At 40.3% G+C, this 25,000-nt stretch overlaps 1 protein-coding gene across 1 annotated transcript in view; it reads right to left on the bottom strand.

Moving 5' to 3' along the window:
- LOC307250777 (unconventional myosin-IXAb-like) overlaps positions 1-25,000 on the bottom strand; it is a 144,236-nt gene that overhangs the window by 42,669 nt on the left and 76,567 nt on the right. The window contains exons 3-8 of the mRNA XM_080027968.1: positions 24,030-24,124; positions 23,017-23,079; positions 21,139-21,238; positions 14,651-14,748; positions 13,862-13,988; positions 6,606-6,695 (exon numbers count right to left, since the gene is read on the bottom strand). Coding sequence (XP_079884094.1) covers positions 6,606-6,695; positions 13,862-13,988; positions 14,651-14,748; positions 21,139-21,238; positions 23,017-23,079; positions 24,030-24,124 — 573 coding nt within the window. The remainder of the gene's footprint in view (positions 1-6,605; positions 6,696-13,861; positions 13,989-14,650; positions 14,749-21,138; positions 21,239-23,016; positions 23,080-24,029; positions 24,125-25,000) is intronic.

The following is a 25,000-nucleotide window of genomic DNA, read 5'->3' as shown; positions in this document are numbered from 1 at the left end:
TGGACAAGTGTTCAAATCCGACTTGTTGACCTTCACTGCAGGTCACTCCCCTCCCCCCACACACACCCCCCTCTCTCTCTCTCTCTCCCCATAAAAAAAGATTACAAAATATTTGGAATACTAGAAGGGGTGAAACTGGAGTGAGTATTTAGTGAACAACTCAACACAAATCACACTATTCTTTATAAATACTGAAAACCCCATAGGACGTTGACATGGGCCTTTGGATTTCACTGCTCCAGTTCAACACACACTTGACCTGCTAGTCTGGTAGCAAACCACATACTGTATAAGGCAAGGCTGCATTTTCAGCGTGTTACTTTTTGTCTAATACAGACTGAAGAGTGTCTTGTCAAGCTTGCTCTTATATGTTTAATGGTATAAGTGGCGGTGCAACATGGCGGCCTTGGTGGAGGGTGCACCATTCCTATGTAGATATAAAATGCTCATTCAAAAGTTAATGAAATATGCAACAACTTGGGGGCGCCCTTAGCTCAGTTGGTAGGGCGTCCCCCCCATGGGCCTCGGCCAGCAGCGGACCCGGGTTCGATTCCAGCCCGCGGTCATTCTCTGCATGTCACTCCCCTCTCTGCCCCATTTCAACTCTGTCTCTACACTATCAATAAAGCATAAAAATGCAAAAAAAATATCTTTAAAAAAAAATATATATGCAACAACTTTAATTTTCAAGTGAGTATACAACAATTAAAACATAGGCTACTTATACATATTCTATTCTATACCCAATCTCTTCTAAAATGCCACAACACTGCCCCTTTAAAAAAATATTAAACTTAAAGTAGGTTCAACTATACAACGTGTTATAATCCAGACACTACCAGGAGGACATGACAACTGAATAAACTTTAATGTCTTAAGTCCGTTATATAACAATAAAAAAAATACAATAATATTTCTCTTACAAAACCCAAAGCGCCCGCTGAGGCCACAGCAGACGCAGCCAAGAGCCGTGATGAAGCAAAACTGTGTTTTTTTAAAAGCTGCCTCTTCACTCACTGCATTATTGATTGTTGACGGTATTTTTAGCCCGTCACATCCCTGTTCCCACTTTAAGTTATGTAAGATTGCCATGAATAATAAAAACGTTTTGATGAGGGATCACGATTGAAATCCTTCAGTGGAGAACTCAGGGGGGCTGGCAGAATGGATGTGAACATTTCCCACGCCCACTTGAGCGTGCACTGTCTCTGTATTTGCCATGTCATTCAATTATTCAGCACTATGGGAAGAGCTACCAACTCACAGGGAACATGGCGGAGAAACAAGTACGTTTTAATGGAGGGCCCACCCACCAAACTGACATAATAATTAGCTTATAAGACTTTATCTGGGACGTTTGTAAAGCGGAACGGTCGTAGCTGTTAAACTACGTCTGAGCTTGTGTTTGTGATTACGAGGCTCCGCTGAGGTGAAGTTGTTGTTCTCAATCTTTTCTGTTTTCTTTCTCTCTTTCTTTCTGCTGAAGACCACAGGAGGTGTGAGGCAGCAGCATGAGCTCACACTGCACGTGGCCCGCTAGCTTCCTCACTGCAGGATGTGTGTGTGTGTGTGTTTGCGTGTGTGTGTGTGTGTGTTTGCGTGTGTGTGTATGTGTGTTTGCGTGTGTGTGTGTGTGTGTGTGTGTGTTTGCGTGTAAAGGTGTGTTTGCGTGTGTGTGTGTGTGTGTGTGTGCGTGCGTGCGCGTGCGTTGCCCCCCAACATGCCAATCTGAATGTGTTTTTAATTAGTTTTATGTAGTTGTTGTTTTTGTCCCTCAGTGTCCATACATGTGCATGGTTATGTTCACAGTGCTGGGGAGTATCTAACTGCATGTCATTAAACCACTAGTTAACTACATTCTGCAGTAGCTTGCTGGTAGTTCACATACATTCATTTATTCACAGTGATGTATACTTGTATTACTTTTTGCCATTGTTTGTGTAGTTAGTTAGTTAGTTAGTTAGTTAGTTAGTTAGTAGCTATTGAAACTACAAACTACTTTTATTGGGCCATAAAAAGGAAATGAATGAATTTGTGTTTTAATTTGACCATTGCTTCTCTAATTTAACCGAGCCCTAGATAACAAGATAATAGAACAAACTGATTTGTTTACTACCAAAATATGACATTCCATTTTTCCAAATACGTTTTTTAGCTTTAGTTAACCAATTTCTCCCTAGGGTTAGCTTTGCTGTATTTCAACTGCAAGTGTATCGTAATTGGTTGGGCTATGCTTGCAAAGTTATGCTTTCAAACTAGCTTCCCAATCACTGTAAATGCATTTTACATTTGACAACCCCTCCCCCCCCTCCACTCTCACTAACTCAGACACAGTTCATAATAATAAGCAGGGCCGTTTATGAATGCAGAACATATGAATGAGCGCTGTCTGATTGCTGACTTCCTCTTACCCGTTGTCTGTCTCTACACAGGAAGATTGAAGTGCTGGAGTCACATTATCGGGAGACACATCAGTTATGTCAAAGTCAGACCGCAAATCTTATCTCGACAGAAGAGGCCTCACACGCTTTCATTTTAACACACACACACACACACACACACACACACACACACACACTCATTATCTCACAGACGCTCACCCTCTGATGTCTTCTCACTGTCCTCAAATAAACTTTGCATCCACAGCTAGATACAGGTTATTTGCGCCCAGCATGGAAGGCTGAATAATTGGTATCATCATCATAGCTGTTGAAAAAGTAAAGTCAAACTCTTTGGTTTTGAATAACTCATCACTTCATCTGGTTTCAGTTTCGTTTCTCTCTCTCCATTAAGATTAAATGCACAGTGAAATGTGTCTCAAAACTTGAGCCGATTAAAAAATTCAGTATGTAGCAGGAGGATACAGCCAGCTGTCAGTAGCTCTGTGAGGCTGTGCTTTGAGCTAAACACTTAGGTAAGTTTGCTCACATGCTCACAATGACAATGTCTACTAACACACTGATGTTTGTTTACCATCTTAGTTTGGTGTGTGAGCATGCTAACCCTGACTAGTTATCCCTGACATAAAGAAAGGTTCAAGCTTACAGCTGATGCTAGCATTGCAAGAAGTATTTTTTATTTTATTTAATTTTATATTATCCTCTTTATTTAAAGAAAGAAGAAAGAAAGGAACAACTATACCACATTTCTAAATCATAGGTCTAACAGCTTAGATGTTTTTTATCTGACATTGATCAAATATCAAGGCGTAGAGTGGCTAATCTATAAGCAATATGTCACTTTTTTTTTTTGAAATCTGAAGACCTGTGTGGAGTCTGTTGTCTGAACTCATTGAGCTCTTGAGAGGCAGAACAAAAAGGCAAAATAAAGGGGATGCGTGACTAAGAACCGAAGGCTGAATTTTTTTAAATAACACATTCGAGCGCTGCCAGCCGAGATCCAGAGACTTTAACAAACTAAAGTCCAGATTTCTGACCTCGTTAGAAGATGCCAAAGCACAATTCCTTTTGCCTGAATAGGAAAGTTTTACTCTCATTCTTTAACCCTGGAACCAAAAACCGAACAATCCATAAATGCATTCCACCTGACTCCACCAAGGCCCTTCCAACCTCTGCTCTGCCACACACACACACACAACACACACACACACACACAAAACACACACACACACACACACACACACACACACACACACACACACACACACACACACACACACACACACACACACACACACACACACACACACACACACACACACACACACACACACACACACACACACACACACACACACACACACACACACACACACACACACGCACACGCACACGCACACGCACACGCACACACACACAAAGGGGTTCGGCAGGTCATCTCCACATCTTAACTGTGGGTGGATGGGACAGCTGCCCGACAAACTTTCTCAACCCTTTATTCATCCAAAGAGGAAGAAAGAAAGAATTTCTGAGAAGCAAACCAGCAGCTTTTGCCAGATTCCTTTTTTTTTCCACATTTCCTTTGTATAAAAACAGGCGTGTGTTATGGATTCCACAGGTGGCCTCAGCTCGCTCCCACGGCCCCGCAGTCAGGCCAGGGCCAGGTTAGCTGGGTGGGTGTGTGTGTGTGTGTGTGTGTGTGTGTGTGTGTGTGTGTGTGTGTGTGTGTGTGTGTGTGTGTGTGTGTGAAAGCTATTGTTGTCTGTATATTTGTGAGGACAGATTTCAGTATTACATTTAAAGATTGGATAAAGATGAAGGATATTTATTGGCTGACCTTCTCTTCTCTTCTTCTTCTAGATATAATCGAGGGGGTTCAAATCTCCCCTTATGTAATGGGACGCCACTGCAGAACCGCTATGTTATTAGCAGTTGTCGGTGGTGCGACAAGTGATGCAACGTGCAAGCTAGCTAACGTTCGATTCTGGATCTTAGGACTGTGTGATATTTGATATTTGTGTGATATGCTTGATTGATGGAAACGACATAACAACACAATTAAACTGGTATAATACGATAGTTACCTGACGTTTTATATCTTTTCAGTGGGTCTAAAAAATGTTTGCAAGGTCATCTAAACCTAAGCCATTGACGCTCAATGCATGAAAAGATTGAGATAACCTACCCCTACATGTGAAAGCACAATTACTAAGGGAAGGGCTAAGGGTTAAGACGAAGAGGTGTATTGGGATTGGGCAAAAGTTTAAGGGTTACCGTTAGGTTGAAGTTAAGGTAAGGTAAGGGCTGGAGTAGGGCATAGAGTTGTGATGGTTAGGGTTAGTGAAAGCATTATGTAAAATGTTGGTGCTGACAAGTGCAGGAGTACAAACTTGTGTTAATTCCTACATATCTTGTCTCCAAGCAGCTATAATTTATGATTTCTTCTATGCATAATGAATCACTAGAATATATGTGTGTGTGTGTGTGTGTGTGTGTGTGTGTGTGTGTGTGTGTGTGTGTGTGTGTGTGTGTGTGTGTGTGTGTGTGTGTGTGTGTGTGTGTGTGTGTGTGTGTGTGTGTGTGTGTGAAAAGACACTGGAAGTTGCGCTTTGTATGTTATGTAGTATCAATGTGCAGTATTGCAAAAGGCTGTTGATGTTTGATGACCGCATAAAATCTAGTTTAATGTTGGGAGAGACAGGCAACTATTGATATACCAGAGTTGAGTTTGGGGGAACATATCTGGGGATGCTTTCTGTTCCTCAAAAGAGTCTCAGAGTCTGGGGTGATGTGCGTGTTACTCTTCCGCATGAACACTGTATATAATAATACTCGGTTATATTATATTTTTAGTTGCCTATGCATGAATCCGCGAACGACTCAAAATGGTCCCACGACCCACCAGTTGAGAACCACTGTCTTACAGCACTCATTTTGGGATTCCCCATTAAGCGACTGTATGTTTTTTCTTTTAATGGGGGACTTTCAGAGATTTTAAAATGTCTTAAATGGTCTCTGCCCCAGGTTCTCATACAGTATAAGCATTCAACCCGTCTTGCTCCTTTGTAGATAAGGCAAATCAAGAAGCTGCATCAAGGGCTTATTATGGCTGATCATAATGTCATACTGTATTGTTAGAGGGATATTCCAGAAAAAAGGGGGAATTTATGCGTTTGAAAGAGAAGGACAGAGAGCAAGAGACAGACACAGAGAGTGACTTTAGGATCTGGCTTTTGGCCTCTGTGCTGTATATTCCAATGGAGGTTGCACATTCCTGAGACCAGAGCACATGACTGGAGGGATGGTGTGTGTGTATGTGTGCGTATGCGTGCTTGTGCGTGCATGTGTGTGTGTGTGTGTGTGTGTGTGTGTGTGTGTAAGCGGGAGCGACCATTGTTGGACCAAATTAACCCTTATATCAGATTAGGAGTGGGGTGGAGCTAAGACTATCTATTCTACAGCATTTCCTTCCTCCATAGAAAAGACCCTGCAGTTTCTTTAGCACATAACCCAACCATCTGAGAGGCTGGATATTAACATTCACTGGCACATTGATAGTCAGAGTCTATCTAGGTCAACTGAGTTTCACAGACTAAATCCAGAGGGGCTGTAGTCACTGTTCCTCGACTCGACAGGAAACCGGAAGTTGAAGAGACCCCTATCAAAAGAGCTTTAGAAACAAAATATGACAGGGGCTAGTGTGTGTGTGTGTGTGTGTGTGTGTGTGTGTGTGTGTGTGTGTGTGTGTGTGTGTGTGTGTGTGTGTGTGTGTGTGGGGGGGGAGGGGGGGGGGGGGCACAACAAACTGCCCAGACAAGCTCCGAGGCATTGCACACACACAAACACAGAATCTCCCCCTTGCAGATGACGCACTTCATGACAAAAACATTCAGCTACACTAGGCTTTCTGGAGACTGACTGAAAGTTACTTATACACTGAAATGTACTTATATGGCGAATAGGGTTACCACTTTAACTTGTCATCATGGTTGAGATGGTTGTGTATGGCAAACAGACAAGTTATAGTTAAAAAAAAAGACGTGTGTATGCAAAATAGCCCAAACTGTTCAATTTCTTGTCCGTTTCTTTGAAAAGAATAATGTTTTTGACTGCAGCGTCTTGCCTAAAACACGAAAAAAGGGCCCTAGACTTGTGTCGCAGTTTGGAATGCTGGATCTGGTGGTTACTTTAAAAAAAGCTTCTCACCTCAGACAGCTTGTAGGGGACGATGAGTCTCTCTCCCACAGTCACCGTCTTCCTGGTCGTCAGCGCTTCAAGAAGCATCTCCTCTTTCACCTGGAGAGAGAGAGGGAAGAAAGAAAGACAGAAAGAAAGAAAATACTGGGTCAAATACCAGGCATTTCCATAAAGCTGGGCGACTCACCATGACAAAAAAAAAAACACCTCCCATAAGATCAGACAGACCTTTTTGATAGACCATACCTGCTCAAAATTTGTATTTATTTTTTCTTAATTTTTTTCTATTTTCATCTTTGGTTGTATTTTTTAGACCATTGCTGGAAATATTGGACTATTGCGTGAAGACCGTGAGTTTATCAAGTATTTAATTCAACCAGACATTCCCATTTGGTTATTTTATACAAGTAATATACACCAAACACAGCGACATAATACATTGATCACTCATCCCTAACTGACCCTTACATCGACTCAACTGATGCTTATAATAACTGTTGCCGCTCCTCGCTAACATAGCTGGCCAAGATTAGCACGTAAACACACTGCTCTCTGTCCGCACACGTAAATCACAACCGCTTACACACACACCCACACACAGACACACACACACACACACACACACACACACACACACACACACACACACACACACACACACACACACACACACACACACACACACACACATCACAACACTATGTAATGTGGCCTTGCATTTCAAGTCTGCGCGGACTCTAAACTTGGCCCCAGACAAAACCATTGATGACAGGGCCACACTGTTAGAAGCAGATGTCACACCGCACACACATCTCCTCCATAGACGGGGATTATGGGGATTGGGCCGAACAGCTGCTACTGAGACCGTGTGTGTGTGTGTGTGTGTGTGTGTGTGTGTGTGTGTGTGTGTGTGTGTGTGTGTGTGTGTGTGTGTGTGTGTGTGTGTGCGTCTGCGTGTATGTGTATGTGTGTGAGTACAAGTGGCAGCATGTCTTTGAGTGATTGCCTGATGTCTTCATGTAGAGGCAAGGGTGTTAATGTTACGGTTAATACCATCATGGATATTATTTTGTCAACTACCTCCTTTGTGAATGCTTTGACATGTGTGTGTGCATTTGCGTGTGCATTTGCGTGTGCATGTGCGTTTGTGCACGTGTGTGTGTGTGCGTCGGGGGGGGGGTTGGTATAATCAGACTTCATTTCACACTGGTTGATAATCCCCCCCAGACTAAAAGCAAAGCCTATTCTCCGGGCTGGTGACTGGTCTTTAGCTGCTACAGTTCCATGTATTAGTTGCCTGGTAACAAGCTCTCTGCTGTGCGTTCTATGATCACGGGTCTAATACAATAATACACAGAAGTTTGTAAGCACTGGTCTGGGGTCAGCGATTCTGCCCTCAAATTAACCCCTTTCTTATTTATTTATTCATTAGTTTTTTTTTGGCTGATTCTTTATTTGCAATTCTTGAGCTCTGACAAATGTTATCCCCTCAAGGCACAAATCAGTTATGTTTGAGCACAGTCGCCTCAATGATCCTGCTGCCTAACTTCTACATTTTCTCCATATGCTACAAACATCAAAGATTGTCCAAAAATTGACATCTACGTTTTTCTGAATACAGCTAAATAAGATAAATGTTTTCATGTTAAATAGCTTTGAACAGAGTTAAATAAAACAAAACTTTTTTTTTAAGATAATTTTTTGGCATTTTCAAGCTTTATTTGATAGTACAGAGTTGAAATGGGGAGACAGAGAGATGGGGGGATGACATTCAGTATAGGTCCACGGGTCGGATTTGAACCCGCGAACACTGCAATGAAGGCCAGAGCCAATATGGTACACGCTCTATCCGCTACGCCACCGGAGGACCCCAATATAACTACATTTTAATATGATTAACAGTCTAGCGATTAATAACACCAACCTGTGGTGATAAACAGTAAAGATATCGGCATTGTTTTTTTTTCTTGTTTTTTTTGTCTTTTATTATTATTTTTGGGAATTCTTTAATGCTTTTTATTAGACAGTTTAGAGAGACTGAGGTGAAATGGGGCAGAGAGGGGAATGACATGCAGAGAACGACCACCGGCCGGATTCTAACCCGTGGTCGCTCTCCCCCCCAAGATATCACCATTGTTGACAAAAACTTGTCCAAAATATCAACAGTCTTCATATCTAGGTGTTTCAGTTCAATGCCAACATGTTTAGACTGTTGACTGTTAGTTTCACATTATACTCTTAAATGAACCCATAGGAGACCAGTGGAAACTGATAAAGTTGACATTGAATTCATAAAAGTGCCCTTGATGTCGGGGTTAGCCTATTACATTTTGGGAAAAGATGGTTGAAGAAAAACAATACTTGATGGTTATTAATACGGGAAAACTCTAAACTCAAACCAGACGGGGGCTTTTATCAGGATTTGTTCTCACAGTATAAGCATCTCTGTGTGTGTGTGTGTGTGTGTGTGTGTGTGTGTGTGTGTGTGTGTGTGTGTGTGTGTGTGTGTGTGTGTGTGTGTGTGTGTGTGTGTGTGTGTGTGTGTGTGTACTGATTACCAGTTTGTAAAGGAATGTTTTTCTGTCTTTTTTTTCCGACCAATCACTCAACAGTATAGCTCCAGAGGATTCCGTCCATCCGCTTCTATACTAACGCACTACTTCCTGTTCAAAGTCCCGCCCACACAGGAAGCAGGAAGTCCCAGTCGAATTTAGTTTTGTTTTCTTTCCTATTCATTCATTCGTCAATCCACACTCGGGCCAACCAGCTCTGTGTTGAAAGCTGCTCCACTTTAATATCACAACAGAAATAGACATGATGTGGATGTATACTGTTTGTATGTGTGTGTGTGTGTGTGTGTGTGTGTGTGTGTGTGTGTGTGTGTGTGTGTGTGTGTGTGTGGGTGGGTGGGTGGGTGGGTGTGTGTGTGTGTGTGTGTTGATGTTTGCAGGCCAACGCATATTTTCAGAAAAGCTATAAATAAAGTATAACAAATTTACAAAAGGGACAGCATAGTTGTCCCTTTACATAGCACATCCCATCCTCCCTAAATATACGTATCAAGCTGTTAATAATGTGTTAAGATATGATATAAATATGAAGCCAATCTGATGTTTATTAATTGAGTGGGAGAAGAGAAGAGTTTTGATTAAATAAGCGTACAAGCTTCTTCCTATTTCTTTTTTCAGACATTTGAAATGAGTATATACTGTATATATGTTTGCTTTCTATTGTTGTTGTTTGGCTTTTTTAATCATTTTATTGTATAATTTTTATTTATCTATTCAAAATGTTTTCTATTTTACACATGAAAGGGACATAAACAGTCTGATACACATTGAGGCCTTACTCTAAAGTCTGTGTGCACTTTGGCCGACATGTCTTTCTAGTCAAGGTTCTAGTAAACCTCAACAAACATTTATGCAAAGGGTCATAAAAGACAACCATGCCTCATCAATAAACGCTAAGTGCAGAGGGCTTTTGATGGCGCCTGTCAGGTCTGCGTAAAGCTAAACCCATCCATTATTTTAGCATCAAGCATATTTAATGTGGAAATAATATCAGAATTGCTGCTGCCATAATCTGGGATAATGTGATTGTCTTTGTCTGTATTCTAGTATGTGTAGTTGCTTGCTTATGTGTTTAAATGTGTTTTAATCAGTGCATGAGAAAAATATATTAGATTAGATATTAGATTGAAGAAAACTTGCCTTTAAACCGTGATCAGTGCATGAGAAATACAACAGCAATGTGTCTGTATTTGTTCTTTGTTTTTACTATTTCTTGAATGCAATTTGTAATGTCTAATCTTGATGTATTTTATGTCCCTTGTAAAACACTTTTAATGGCCTTGTGTCTGAATTGTGCTATATAAATAAACTTGCCGTGCCTTGCCTATGTTTATGCACTTTTATTTGTGTCCATATTGATATCCTATGTGTTGTGTTTTTATGCGAATTTACCTCATCATATTATTTTTACAAGAAAATGTAAGATTATTATTATTTTTTTTCATGCTTTTATTTTATGACTTCCCTTACATTTACTACCTGGGAAAACACAATTGGCCCTATTTTAAATCTGTCCGCCCCTCTACTCCACTCCACTCCACTCCACTCCTCACATAACACAGGATATCCCTTTATGTTGTAGCAGGAACGCTGACAAATTAAAGACTTCTGACGCCCCTTGAAAAAAACCTGTGTTTCATTGCCGCTCTCTGTTTGATTTCATTAAAGGCCTGTTTTGCTTTCCTTCCCCTTTAAGAGAATGTTTTATACGTCCCCAGGGACAAATAGCCGCTGCCTCTGCACCAACATACAGACATCCAAATAAACTTGAACTTAAAACACTAACCCCCCTCTCCCTACCCCCCCTTCTCCTAAGCATGTGGCCAACATGTGTGTGTGTTTGTGTGTGTGTGTGTGTGTGTGTGTGTGTGTGTGTGTGTGTGTGTGTGTGTGTGTGTGTGTGATCGCGTCACTGCCTATCTGGACCCCTTAAGAGGCCAATAGACCCTGTCTGCATGTTAAATGTTATAGGGAAACCCTGGCAGGATCTTCACACACACACACACACACACACACACACACACACACACACACACGCACACACACACACACACAGGATCCGCGCAGTCATAACATCCCCGCGGAGCTGTTGACAGCAGTCTCCGGCACACTTCAGACATTGTTTTGTCAGCGACTCAACACAGCACATCCGGCTAATGGCTGGGAGTCTGTAACATAGCAGGGACTGGGGGGGAGTGTCACCATCCCCTCAAACCAGAGGTAAATCAGAACAGCATGTGTGTGAGTGTGTGTGTGTGTGTGTGTGTGTGTGTGTGTGTGTGTGTGTGTGTGTGTGTGTGTGTGTGTGTGTGTGTGTGTGTGTGTGTGTGTGTGTGTGTGTGTGTGTGTGTGTGTGTGTGTGTGTGTGTGTGTAACACTGTACTCTCTCCCTATCAATAAAAAGGTTCAAATACCTAAAAAAAAAAAATTTATTGAATCTATCTTCAATAAAATGCTGAAATATGCAGCACGTAAAAAAAGGTTTTAAAAAATGAAAGAACAAAAGTAAGTCACAATGATCCTTTAAAAGCTATTCTTAAGGCCTGTCCGATGGGATTCTTTATCCACTAAAAAAAACGATATTGGGACAATAAGTACTGGTTGTTCCTGGTTTGAAAGCTTTAGTAAGCGGCATCACGGCTTACAAAATAGTTCTGAAAATAGCCTCAACACAAACACTACTTTGTGGAAGCGCTGGATATAGTCAGACAGCTCTCTTTGGGACCTGAAGCACCTCTTAACTTCCACTGTCACCACCAGCTGCCCCCTACTCAGCTCTTCAAAAGCCTTTTTATACAACCCCCATTATGGGAGGTAAACAGCCATTTAAACAGCCATTTCTCACAGTTACAAACAATATACAGTATATATTTTAAAATACAGTTATGTATTAAAGGTGCACTACGTAGTTTCAAAAGAGGGGGATTTGTTTACGTTTGCAGAGCCTGTAGCTAGTTTCCATAGATACTGTATTGTCTCTAAATGTCATTCTTAGTATTAAATAATTCTATCATCATAAATCAAAACTAAATTATTTTGAGGAACCTGGAACCAAACGTAAGACTAAGAAGATGTTTGTAAACTAAACTGTGGGCCCTGCTGCTGTAAACAACAACAACAATGAAACAGTGACTTTTCAGGAAGCTTTCTAACTTCAAACAGTGTTGCGGGGATCCAAATTTTCTTTGAGGAAAGTTTTCTTTTTTCAGTTGAGAGTTTGATAATATATCTTAGAAAATGTTCACTCCTCTGACACACCCAAAGTTACATAGTGCACCTTTAATGTCCAGTGAGTCCTTGAATTCCTTTTGTATTATTTACTGAGTGTTTGAAACCTTGGACTGGGCTACAAATGTTACATTTACTGATGGCTAAATGAGAAGCACGATATGTATTCAAAATTATTTTGTGGACCTGGAAAATCATAATAAAAAGAGAATAATTTTTTTTCTAAACACAGAACAATCACTCAAAAGGATGCTTCTTCAAACTTTGTTTTTGCAAGTTCCTTAAGTCCTTGGAGATATAAGTATCTCTTTAGGGGAAAGGGGGGGGTGTATAACGATATAACTTGGCAGAGAAAGTATTTAGGGAGAATAAACAAGCCCTGCGGTAAAAGCCACGCTCCAATTCTTCAGTTTTATTATCCCTCAAAGTATTTAGCGTATTGTATTTCATAGCATCGAGTCAGCAAGACGTCCTCAGTGCTTTTAGACTCAGACATGTCATAATGGGGCTTCTGCTATTGGGGGTTTTCCGAAAAAAAAATAGATCATTGTTCAAATTGAATTCTATTTTTGACGCACATATTTTCATAAAGCATATTGATTTGGCTTCGTAGTTAGACATACTGAGAAGTAACTGAGACATCAAGAGTATATACAGCTCTGGAAAAAATTAAGAGACCAATCGAAATGTTCAGTGTCTCTCGGTTTACTCTTTAAAGGCATATGTTTGAGTAGAATGAACATTTTGGTTTTATAATATAAACTACTGACAACATTTCTACCAAATTCCAATACATTTTTTGTAATTAGGAGCATTTTCAATAAGTTATGTAGAGATGAAGATTTAAGAAAAATCCAGACTGGTCTCTTAATTTTTTCCAGAGCTGTATGTGCATGGTGTGGTTTTTCCAGAGTATTGTTTTCTGCTGGCCCCCTTGTCTATGTATAATTACTCAGGACAATTATGTTTAAACAGGGTTTGTCAATGTATTTGAAAATCAAGCCATGAGAGCTATTGTAAGCTTGTTTACCCTTTTATGGACAACAATAAAATAAATGTATAATTAAAGATATATTATCCTTTAACAAATTTAAACATAATATCTTAAATCTGACGAACTCCACCTGTAACTGTTTTAATTAGGCTATATAGTACTTTCACCCATTTCAGCCAATCTACATCCCTGTCTAAATGTTTCAATTGTTCTTTTTCTCTTTATCAGTTGTTGTGTATTTGATGTATGTGCATTGTATATTGTGTATGTGTTGTTGTTTTTGCTTTGCATTTGTTTGACTCGACATCATTGCAAATGAGGGTCACCCCTCAACTGATTTCTCTCTCATATAATCATACAGCATAATTAAAGGTTAAATGAAAAATTATGAAAAAAATATTAATTTGAACATTAGTAATAAGTCTGCTTATTAACCTATTTATAATACTATCTATGTTATTAACACTGCTTACCTCTAGCAGCTCTGAGACGATGGGCAGGACCTCTGGGTTACAGATGTCTATAGAATCGTCTCTGTAGGTTTTCTTCTTGTAGCGGATGTTTCCCAGGTGGAGGATCGCAGACAGCAGGCAGAAGATCCTGACAGAGGAGAAGCATTGTTTAAACATTAAGGTTATGTTGAGGAGACCTTCCTTCTGTCTTATTGAAGGTGTTTTGAAATGAATTATCAGAGTTTCTAAACTCAGAGATTCCGGTTTCTGTAACAAACAGACAAAAAGTCTGTCGTGATGTTTTTTTATTACTTGTGGATATTAAATGAATAGGAGATCAGTTTCACTTGTAGTGTCAGATGAAAGACTTGCATTTCTAAAAACTTAAAAGTGCAATGACCTCAGGAATTTCTGATAATCTCCAAAACACATGAAGATATAAAGTAGCAGTTTTATTTGCTTTTTAGCCAAGTATGAGATAGTAATAAAGAGGCTTTTCCTTTGAACCTGGGACAATAAAACTAAACTAAACAAAAAACTAAACTTGAGACACTAAATATTTCAAGAAATCACATTAATAAAAAATATTTTGTGAAAAAAATTAGATAAGGAATACCCCATAGTACTTATATAGCTTGGAAAAGTTGACATCCTTAAAGAAATCTGGTATTTCTGTTTACCACAGATATGTGATGCGATAAACGTTGTCTGAACATCATTCATTCCACTTAAACCCTGATTCTACCAGACAGGGCTATGGTTCTGTAATCAGTGATTTGATGGTAAACGTGGCATGGCTGCTGGTCTTACTGTTTGCGGGTGGTGGGTAAGAAGCCCACCATCTCCATGGCCAACTGCAGCCGCTCAAAGTCGTGTTTCAGATCCTCTCCCTCCACGGTGAAGCAGTCCTGCTGGGGCACAGAGAAAAGGAGGAATAGATGACCATTAGCACACTCTGGGTTATGTATAGCATCCTGCCCATCAATTGATGAGCATTTTCTCATCATAAATAGGGGGGCTGTTGCGAAGTGGCGAAGTGGATATGGGTGGTGGACCCGCAACTATAGGGTTGGTGGTTCGATCCCCAGTCTCCCCGCCACCTGTCCAAGTGTCCCTGAGCAAGACACTGAACCCTAAAATGTCTCCTGATTGTTAGCCAGCACCCTACGTGGTAGCTGCTGCTATTGGTGTATGAATGTGTGCTCCAGTTGTAAGTCACTTTGGATAAAAGCGTCTGCTAGATGACATGTAATGTAATGTGATGTAATGTAATACAATAAAAAATAAATGAGAAGGCCAAGTCAGTCCAGGTCAACCGTCTAAAGTCCAATTGAAGATGTGAGTCATTGTTGTGTATAAGTCAAAGTTAAGTTGCATTAGACCACATCAGAAAGCTTAGCCCACATATTGAATGGGTAAGATGACTATGTGGGAACAGCAGTGTAGAGTGCATGAAACAAAATGTTGTCATGTTCATCTGACTTACTGAACACAAGATGAGTGCATTTCTGTGTAAGCGGGAGACACTTAGGGCGCCTAGCATTCGTAGCACGGTACATACTGTACATAGGCAGCGGTTCTGACGTCAATTTATATGAGACTGTTTCCCAACATACATTTCTACGGACATTTAAAAAAATGTTGCCGAAGGGTTCTTGTTGGTCTGATGTGGGAGTGGAATGTTTGCTGCAAATGTGTCCGAATGAAAATATTCAAAAACAATCGAGTAAAAATAGTGGCCAATGGGGGAGTAAGGATGGGGGTAAAATAGCGCTTAAAGGTGCTATGAGGAACTTTTAAATATTTCTGAAACAGTCTCATTTCCTCTGATGATCATAAATGACATTTAACAGAAAACGAGACCATCAGTGCAAAGAATGCTATTTTTATATAGTATTTCTTAATGCCTTTGTCATGGGTACGCTCACCCATTAACAACAGCTGGCGTAGTAAAAACACTACCGCTTTTGTCCAAAGGGGGTGCAAGAATGAACACAAACTGAAAGTTCCTCAGAGCACCTTTAAGGACAGTACGGACTAAATAGGCCAAGTGTGAGTGTGCCCTAATATCACACGGTGATTGTAAAGTATGTAGAGAATAAGGATGTATGTGTGTGTGAGCTGACAGTGTGTCTCTGGTCGGTTAAGCATGTCTGTCCTCCCGGCTCCTTCAGGCTGTAATCAACACATACCACAGAAGAAGACAGGGAAAGCCCATAATACACACAATCTACACTTTAACATTCAACACTTCTTCGTTAGCCTTCCATTGTTTTCTCTTCTGGCTGAGGCCTTGTCGGGAATCAGTGTATTTCTCCAGCGAGCTTCTCCAATTGCAACAAAAGAGGTTTTGAGGCTTTCTCTCCAGAGCAATACGGCGAAAGACATTTTTTTTTTTTTTTTCAAATTGCCGGGTATGTTGGACAATCAAGTGCCAAGCAGCACAATGCGCCGAAAGGAAGTTGAGAAAATAAAGAGATCAATTTTGGCCAGTTACAAGGGAAATCAAAACCCATAGCTATTGGTACTTTGAAGAAAAAATAAGAATAGATTCTTGAGTGCAGCAAAAGGGATGATTAGGAAACAATCCGTCTCCTTACTTATTTTAAACAAAGACTCACTTTTCTCGCTCCAGAAATTGAGAAAGAGGAATTTGATGCCACTAAATTGAGTCTAAATCAAAACTCTGTGTCTGTGGGGCTTTATAATAGACCACTCATGCGTCCAGTCAAGGCCTCTTTCCGTCTACTTACCATGAATTAAAGTGAGACACGGCAGGATAAAAAACATTGTTTTTACAAGCAGTGGTACATTTTGAGATTTTTGGCTATTTTTCCGCTATAGCATGTCTTATGTCATACTAGAATAAAGAAAAAGGTCCAGCTGTTTATTTGACTGAACCTTGTTTGTTTGCATCTGTATATTTCTCCTATACAACCATCTTCAACGACCATTATCTCAACATTAGTTTTTCTTTCAATACTCTGAGCCAAATATCTCAACTTCTAAAGCACATACTGTACATCACCTACACTTTCCATAATTCCGATTGTTTGATACACTTTGTTAAGACCATGCCAGAATCTTTATTTTTTTGATTCATAAAAAAAACTTTGGGCACTAAAAAAAGCTCTTATCCATCATTTAGATTTGGGGATTGTAAAGATATGCTCATGTATACATTATTAGTTGTATATTGCCACATTTTAGAAACAATTGTTTTACCAATAATATTGTTTTAAAGCAAGTAATCAACTGGCAAAGTTTCATCCTGATATCTATAAGTTAATAATTCCACCCTATTCACCTGCAGTGTCTCGGCTTGAATCATGATATATTTCGTCAAGGCAACCGGCTTTGTTTTGTGCCAAAAGCAGCAGCATGCCACCCCGTCACTAGACATTCCACACAGCCAAAAAAACCATACACACCCAAACAAGCACATTGTACAAGAGATCCACTTCCAACCAAGCCCTCAAACCCAAACACAGCCGACTGCACACATCAAACAGCCAGAAAATGTTTGGTCCTTGGGATATTTACTAGTTTTTTTGTTTATTTTTCTATTTTTGGCCCCAGACGTTGTTGCATCTGGATTCTGTGTGTGTGTATACATGTGTGAGTGTTCAAAGTGCTGTGTGTCTCTCTGCATGTCGGCCAATGGTGGAGGTCAAAGGTTAAATAGGCCCATAGGGTTGGTCAGATGCTTAGACAGCTGTCGAGGGCTGCTGAGCTAGCTGTGCGTGTGTGTGTGTGTGTGTGTGTGTGTGTGTGTGTGTGTGTGTGTGTGTGTGTGTGTGTGTGTGTGTGTGTGTGTGTGTGTGTGTGTGTGTGTGTCAGTGACATCATCTCCTCAGACAGTGGGGTCACAGACTGATGAGGTCATGTTCTGACCCTTGAGACGGAGACAGTGTGTCAGCAAACAGAGAGAGGGGTCGGCTGGGTAACGGGGGAATATATGAGTAAAGAAAGAGAAAGTGAAATTAAAGGAATAGTTGAACATTTTGTGAATAGTGAATAGTGAAGTCAGAATTTCTATAGAAGTTCAAGACTAGTAACGTTGAAATAAATTCTACACAATGCACCTTTAAGAAATAATTTTTTTTTTGCTGTAGCACCTTTCAACAAAAACAGAATTCAAAGTGATTTACAATTTTAAAAAAAAAGGCTATAAGATAAAGATAGGCTATACGAGGAAAGCTGGGAGTAAAACAAAATATAATATCAAAAGCAATACGAGCATTTATATTTGATAGTTAAAAGACAGCTTCTTTTGGTGGCATGCTCCTTTAACTGGATAAATATAGAGCAGGACCTACAGTAAGTGCTAAAAGGGAAAGAGTGAGTGTCCTCAGAAAACCTTTACTGGTATAACAATGTGAGAGACGACAGGCCAAAGTCAAGAGCGTAATACAGTAAGACCAATAGACGAGCTGGATTTATATTAACCCACTTTCATGTTAAGTGTTTCAAGTAACATTATAGTCTATTAGGAGACACTGAATCCCACTGACCAAACATTAGACACTTCAAGGTGGATACTGGCAAGACAGTGCTGCACACACACACACACACACACACACACACACACACACACACACACACACACACACACACACACACACACACACACACACACACTTAGAGGGAAGTTTCAGGATACAAAGCCGATAGTAATAGTAGATTTGCTCAGACTGGTAAAACGTGTGTCTGACACTTAATGTAAATTAAAGTCAAATCCTGAACCTTCCCTTTAAAGAAAAAATCCCGGTTTGACGTCGTCACCCAACAGCCAACAGCAAAAGCAACCAAAGCCAAAGATTTGATTAAAGAGATTCCTTTTATGTTTGAATTTTACATTGCTATAGAATATATACATTATGAAATGATATGTTTCTGAGTGCTCAATTTGTACAAGAAGACGTTATCTTAATTTAGATGTGACAAAATCTTGTCTTTAATTTAATTTTAAAACAAACAAAAATAATTGTCACATTTAGCAGATACCTCACTTTAAATGAGATACTGAATGTGTGACACCTTTAACTACAGTCTATGGTGACATCTTTAAAAAAAATTAATCTTGAGACAAAAAATAACCAAATTTGAATGATGACATTAAAGGTATCCCTTTAATCATTAAGGAAGCTTGAGCAGATAGCCTCCATTTTTTCTTTCACTACAATGGACTTACATTGTAGTGAAAGCAGGCGAGTGTGGACGGACAGCAGAGAGAGAGAGAAAAGAGAGAGAGAAAGAGAGAGAAAGAGAGAGAGAGGGGGAGAGAGAGGGAGAGACAGAGAGAGAGACAGAGAGAGGGAGAGAGAGAGAGAGAGCGAGGGCGAGAACAAGAACAAGACCAAGACTGCCACCAAAAACAACCCAGAGCACCACCACGCCACACACACCCATGAGCACCACAGACGTACACACACGGCGCGTCATCCACGTGATACTGACCAGATCGCTCTCATAGTAATTGTCCCAGTGGAGTTTGTGCAATTTCTTTGTCATCTGGAAGCAAGGCAGAGCGGGTTAAGAAGGCAGCAGTTACACACAGTAACTACGTACAATACGCACACACACACTAAGTGACTGACATGCTGTTAATACAAGACCAGGCAAATATTACTAATCCACGCACGCACGCACGCTCGCACATACACACTTACACACCTGCAGAGCGGCAATAACATAATCGAAGATGTGACGTAAGGAGAACCCACACATTTTCACACAGAGCAAAATTAGCGTTGACTTTGAGTCACGCACAGTATGTGGCCGCCTGGCAAATGTAACTTCTCTATTCACTCTCGTTTTACTTAATACTTGTTTGGCTTCTTATAAAATATTTAGAAAATAATGAACTGCTAAATGTGCTAAACTATGTTCACCAGCTAACTTTGTCCGTCTGCCGTGTGGTGCCGAAGAAGTAGTGAACTGTGGGGTTTTAGAGCTTTTTCATTTATAACGCCATCATGTAGATGGTGGCGAACAATACAGTTAAGTTGCAGCCAGAGAACTAAAGCAGAGGTTATATACATCTCTGTTCATCCCAACAACCACCTCTTTCACATTGTCCGCATGACATTCACGTTATAATTAAAAGGTCATTAGCACTTAAAGTACAGTAATTGAGTAAATGCACTTAGCCTATTTCATTATTAATTTAACCAGGCAGGTGATTAAGAACAAATTATTATTGACAAAGAGCTACAGGCCTATATTTACGGTCCATCTCTGAGACAGAGAAGAGACAGAGACATTTGAATATAAAATGTTTCCGCTCCTTTGTGGCACAAACACAGACGAGCGTCGGCCTCCTTTGCATGGGAGCAAATCAGCGCCATGATTAACTACCCGAGTTTAGCTGTTGCCATGGAAACAGAGTAACTGCATAGTAACAGGCAGAAGAGGATGTGTGTGTGTGTGTGTGTGTGTGTGTGTGTGTGTGTGTGTGTGTGGGGGGGGGGGTTGTTGTTATGGGGATTAAGGAAAGAGGGATAAAAAAAAAACTGTTACTTTTTGTGGGGCAGCCAAAATAAAGATGAACAACAAAGGAGTTTTTTTTTTGGTTTTTCGTCCCCAAGTGTATACGGCTTTAAGAAGAGGGAATATGGGAATTTGAATCCTAACACATCTGCTGCCAACACACACAGATGTAGTGCAACTGATGCACACACACATGGGGGGCTGCTTTTGGCATGTAGACAAGAACGTGAACACACACACACACACACACACACACACACACACACAGATGGAGGGTTGAAATTGTTTTGGGGCCAATGCAATCAACACCTCAGAGCGTTGAGACGTGATCCAGTTATGCTAAATGAGTACATAAGATTCAACAGAAACTAGAGGATTTTTCTATCAGTATTTTGAGTCTCCATCAACTTGGGATGAATGTTCCCCATATGTGAAGAGATAAAACAGCATTGACCACTTCAAGCAAAGAACATGCAAGAACAGATTGTTTTTCACATGGCAAACATGACTATTTAAGATAATTTACCAATATTATAGTCGACAAATTAAATGTATAAGTCTTACAAGTCATGTAAAGGTGAAAGAAAAACACTTGTACCAACAGTGTAACGTCACCCACTCACCAGTCCACTCCTTCATGTTCAACAGGCTAATTTATAGCATAAAAAGAGCACTGTGTGTGTGTGTCTGTGTGTGTGTGTGTGTGTGTGTGTGTGTGTGTGTGTGTGTGTGTGTGTGTGTGTGTGTGTGTGTGTGTGTGTTTGCGCTCGTGTATGTTATGTGTGTGCGTGCGTGTGTGGTCTGACCTGGTTGAGGTAGTGGTATTCCTCAGGTTTGAGCAGGTGGAAAGACTTCCTCTCGTCTTCACTGGCTCCGGCCAACAGGTAGTAGAACACATGGTAGTTCCTATAGCGACACAAACACACACACACACACACACACACACACACACACAAACAGGCAAAGTTAGAGGGATAATACATCATTCTGCTGCATAAGAATAAGTTTCCCTGTATTGATTTTTGTAAATAATTTTCAATTCTCTGAGAGTTGAACCGAGGACAGCACCATTCACATCTCGACAGCACAGTGTAAAACTCGCTACTTGCAGCTGATTACAACTCACAAACCTGCAATATGTAACAATACACAAGTCACACATTCCTGTAATGCCACACTTACATTTCAGGTCAAACAAAGCAGCATTGTGCATGTGTGTGTGCGCGTGTGCGCGTGCGTGTGTGTGTGCGTGTGCGTGTGTGTGTGCTTGCTTGCCGGAGGTACATTTCCAATTTAGGCAGGAAATTGTATTTCTTTACTTGCACTGGGGTCGGACAGAAGAAAGCTGTCATCGGATGGGGGCTAAGATTTAAGATATTTTGTCATCAACATACAAACACACACAAACACACACTCACTCACACTCATGCACACGCACACACAGACACTCACGCTCCTGCTCTCGCAAACGCACACACACACACAAAGACACACACACTCTCTCTGGGAGGTCCTGTCTTCAGTTTCTACCCTATCAATATGGCCGCCAGCGCCTGTCATCAGGATGAAATAGAATCCTTGGGGCCAATCAGGGTGAGAGGGATTAGGTGACCGGTTCAGGCTTTTACATTGTTTTTCCCCTTTCCCTCACAAAACCATTACAATGGTATGGGTCAGGGATTTATTATTGTACATTTATTATTGTTACAGTCGCCTTGGTGAGATCATAAGAGAGGGTCTGTGTGTGTGTGTGTGTGTGTGTGTGTGCGTGTGTGTGTGTGTGTGCGTGTGTGTGCGTGCGTGTGTGTGTGTGTGCGTGTGCATGTGTTGTTTTGAAAAATATTTTAGGGGTGTACGTACAAGTGGGAATTCCAACCTTTATGTGTTCTATCTATGTTCACATAAGTTCACAAATTTTGTTAAGAAAAAATGAACAATAATTGAGAGCAAGGCGTGTTGAATTACACTAAATTGGGCACAAATTCAATTAAATCTACTTCCTCATTCACATACATCATTCTGATATGTGATTGGTTTAAATAGATGGTCATATCCTGTGTGCATCCGAGGGTAAGCTGATAGTTTGCGGTGTGAACTTCACAAAGGGCAGAGGCCTTAAGATGATATATCCTCAGCTAGCAGGAGAAATAAAGGGAAATACTCTAGTATTGGATTTCTTAGACAAAGGACATATCAGTGCAGAGATATGGATTTGACATTTTATCTCTCACAGAAGGAAGAAGACTCTGATTTCTCATCTAGATTATTAATGGCTGCACCACATCTCCAAGGGTACGGAAGAGCATAGGGGTCAAAAAAATGAGGAGGACGTGTTTTTTTTAATTTATGCCCTTCTAGAAAAAAGACGAAATGTCGTAGACTGCAATAAAGTTGGAAAGTTATTGAAAGATTCTTCCGGAATCAATAACTAATAAGAAAAACATTATTAAAACACAAATAATGCATCTTTGCAAAATAAATATAAATATAAGACGTCCTCTTAGCTCGCCTAATAACTGATCTGTACATGTGTTTTCTTTTTCAATTTCTTTAAAAACTGATCAAGTTTGAAAATAAAATAAAATGTAGTCAGCAACTCTTCAACAACTACCCCTGATAAAAAATTTAATTATGAAATATAATCATCCACAATGGCTGTCAGTGTGATCTCTGCTTTCACCCACCTCTCATTGTGTTCCTGGTAAACCAGACGGGATTTCTCCAGCAGGTATTTCTCCACATAGGCTCTGGAAATAAAACATGGACACACACAGTCAAGAGAAGAGAGCTGGATTAGAAAAGGCTGTTGCATCCCCCATACATTTATATCATCAGACATATCAGAAATACAAAACGAAAGGCACAGAAAAAAAACCAATGTTCAAATTAGTTCACAAATAAGAAATAAATAAATAATAAGAAAAGGCATTATTACAATGTATATACAATAAACCAGCATTGATATGCCTGAATAGGAGAGGAAGAAGTATAAACTAATGTAATCCTACCCCTTTAATAATATTAGATAATTAAACAAACAATGTTAAGTGAACTACACAGGGATGAAGGTTAAGTGATCTAGAAGGCTCCGTCAGTATTTCACTGTTGTATTAAGATATAAAGAGGGAAACTGTTGAGGACAGAGCGTGACATCAGGCAAGAGGAACAGATAAGAGCCGTGTAATTAGGTTTGCTTTCAATTATTTGCCAAATTAAATGCATTAACTCTAGAATTAATTGTGTTTCTCATACGAGGAAAGGGAGTGTTGTTAACAATCAGGGGCCGAATGAATCCTTTTTAATCATGTCTTTACCCGAGGTATTATTAAATTGGCGTTTCTTTTTTATAGATAGACACCATATATTAATTACCGATTTATTGTACTGATCTTATGTGACCAGAGTAGGAAATTAAGACACGGCTATTTCTTTTTTTTACCAGATAAAATAATCATAATTACTAAGTAAAACGTAATTGGTAACATTTAGTCCACACCAAGCAATATTTATACATGTGTTGAATCATGCACTTGCACGGATCCTTGAGTGAGTGAGTGAGTGAGTGAGTGAGTGAGTGAGTGAGTGAGTGAGTGAGTGAGTGAGTGAGTGAGTGAGTGAGTGAGTGAGTGAGTGAGTGAGTGAGTGAGTGAGCGCGTATGTGTGTGTGTGTGCATGCATACGTGTGTGTGCCTCTCACCCTCTGACTGTGCCGCTCTCCTGGTAGTTGACCTGGATGAACTTGCCGAAGCGACTGGAGTTGTTGTTGTGCGCCGTCTTAGCGTTCCCAAAGGCCTGAAGACGAGAAAAATGAAATGTGTCAACGTGATTCATTATAACTTCAAGTTCATTTATCGGCAAATAGAAACAGGTGATGACCAACAGTTACAAGTGCAGTGGTAAACGAAAAACTTGCCTGTCAAACGGTATGTTTATGTTATATCATACACTAAAGACCAACAAGTTATAGTAAAAAATATATAAATAAAAATGTCCTTTATATTCTGGTATATATAGGTCTTAAATGACGGGTTATGTAAAGGCACTGTTTACGATGGGAACTTAACCCCGAACCAAAGTAAAAAAAAAAAAAAAAAGTGTTAGGAGTGAAAAGCTACCAATCACAGTACTGTAACAGAGGTCGAGAGGCTTCGGGAAGGGGCCCAAGAGAGGCTACACACACACACACACACACACACACACACACACGCACACACGTCAAACATGAACTACACTGCCAAATTCTTATAAAGGCAAACACACTGCAGAGCTGAAAACAGACAGTCACTACTGGTGGGAGTCTGTGGGTACACGCACAGAACACACACACACGCACGCACGCAAGCATGCACACACACACACACACACACACACACACACACCTTGATTTGAAAGGGAGATCAATAAGAAATATGCAAATGAACCAACGTAAAGCGAAAAAAATACCAATCCCCTATCAGACATTAAACAAACACATTTACATATTTCAGCTCTTTACTACAGTTCACAGAAGCAGCTGATGCAATCCTGTTATGATAAATGTCTAAATAAGATCCAGCATGGAGAAAGAGAGGGAGGGAGAGAGAGAGAGAGACACACACAGAGAGAGAGTGGGAGTTGGATAATTGAGTGTGGCTACTCTGTTAACACCACAGCTCTGGAATAACACAC

This window comes from Ammodytes marinus (assembly GCF_949987685.1).
Source record: "Ammodytes marinus genome assembly, chromosome: 5".
Taxonomy (NCBI): Eukaryota; Metazoa; Chordata; class Actinopteri; order Uranoscopiformes; family Ammodytidae; genus Ammodytes; species Ammodytes marinus.
This window is presented reverse-complemented; position numbering and strand designations above follow the sequence as displayed.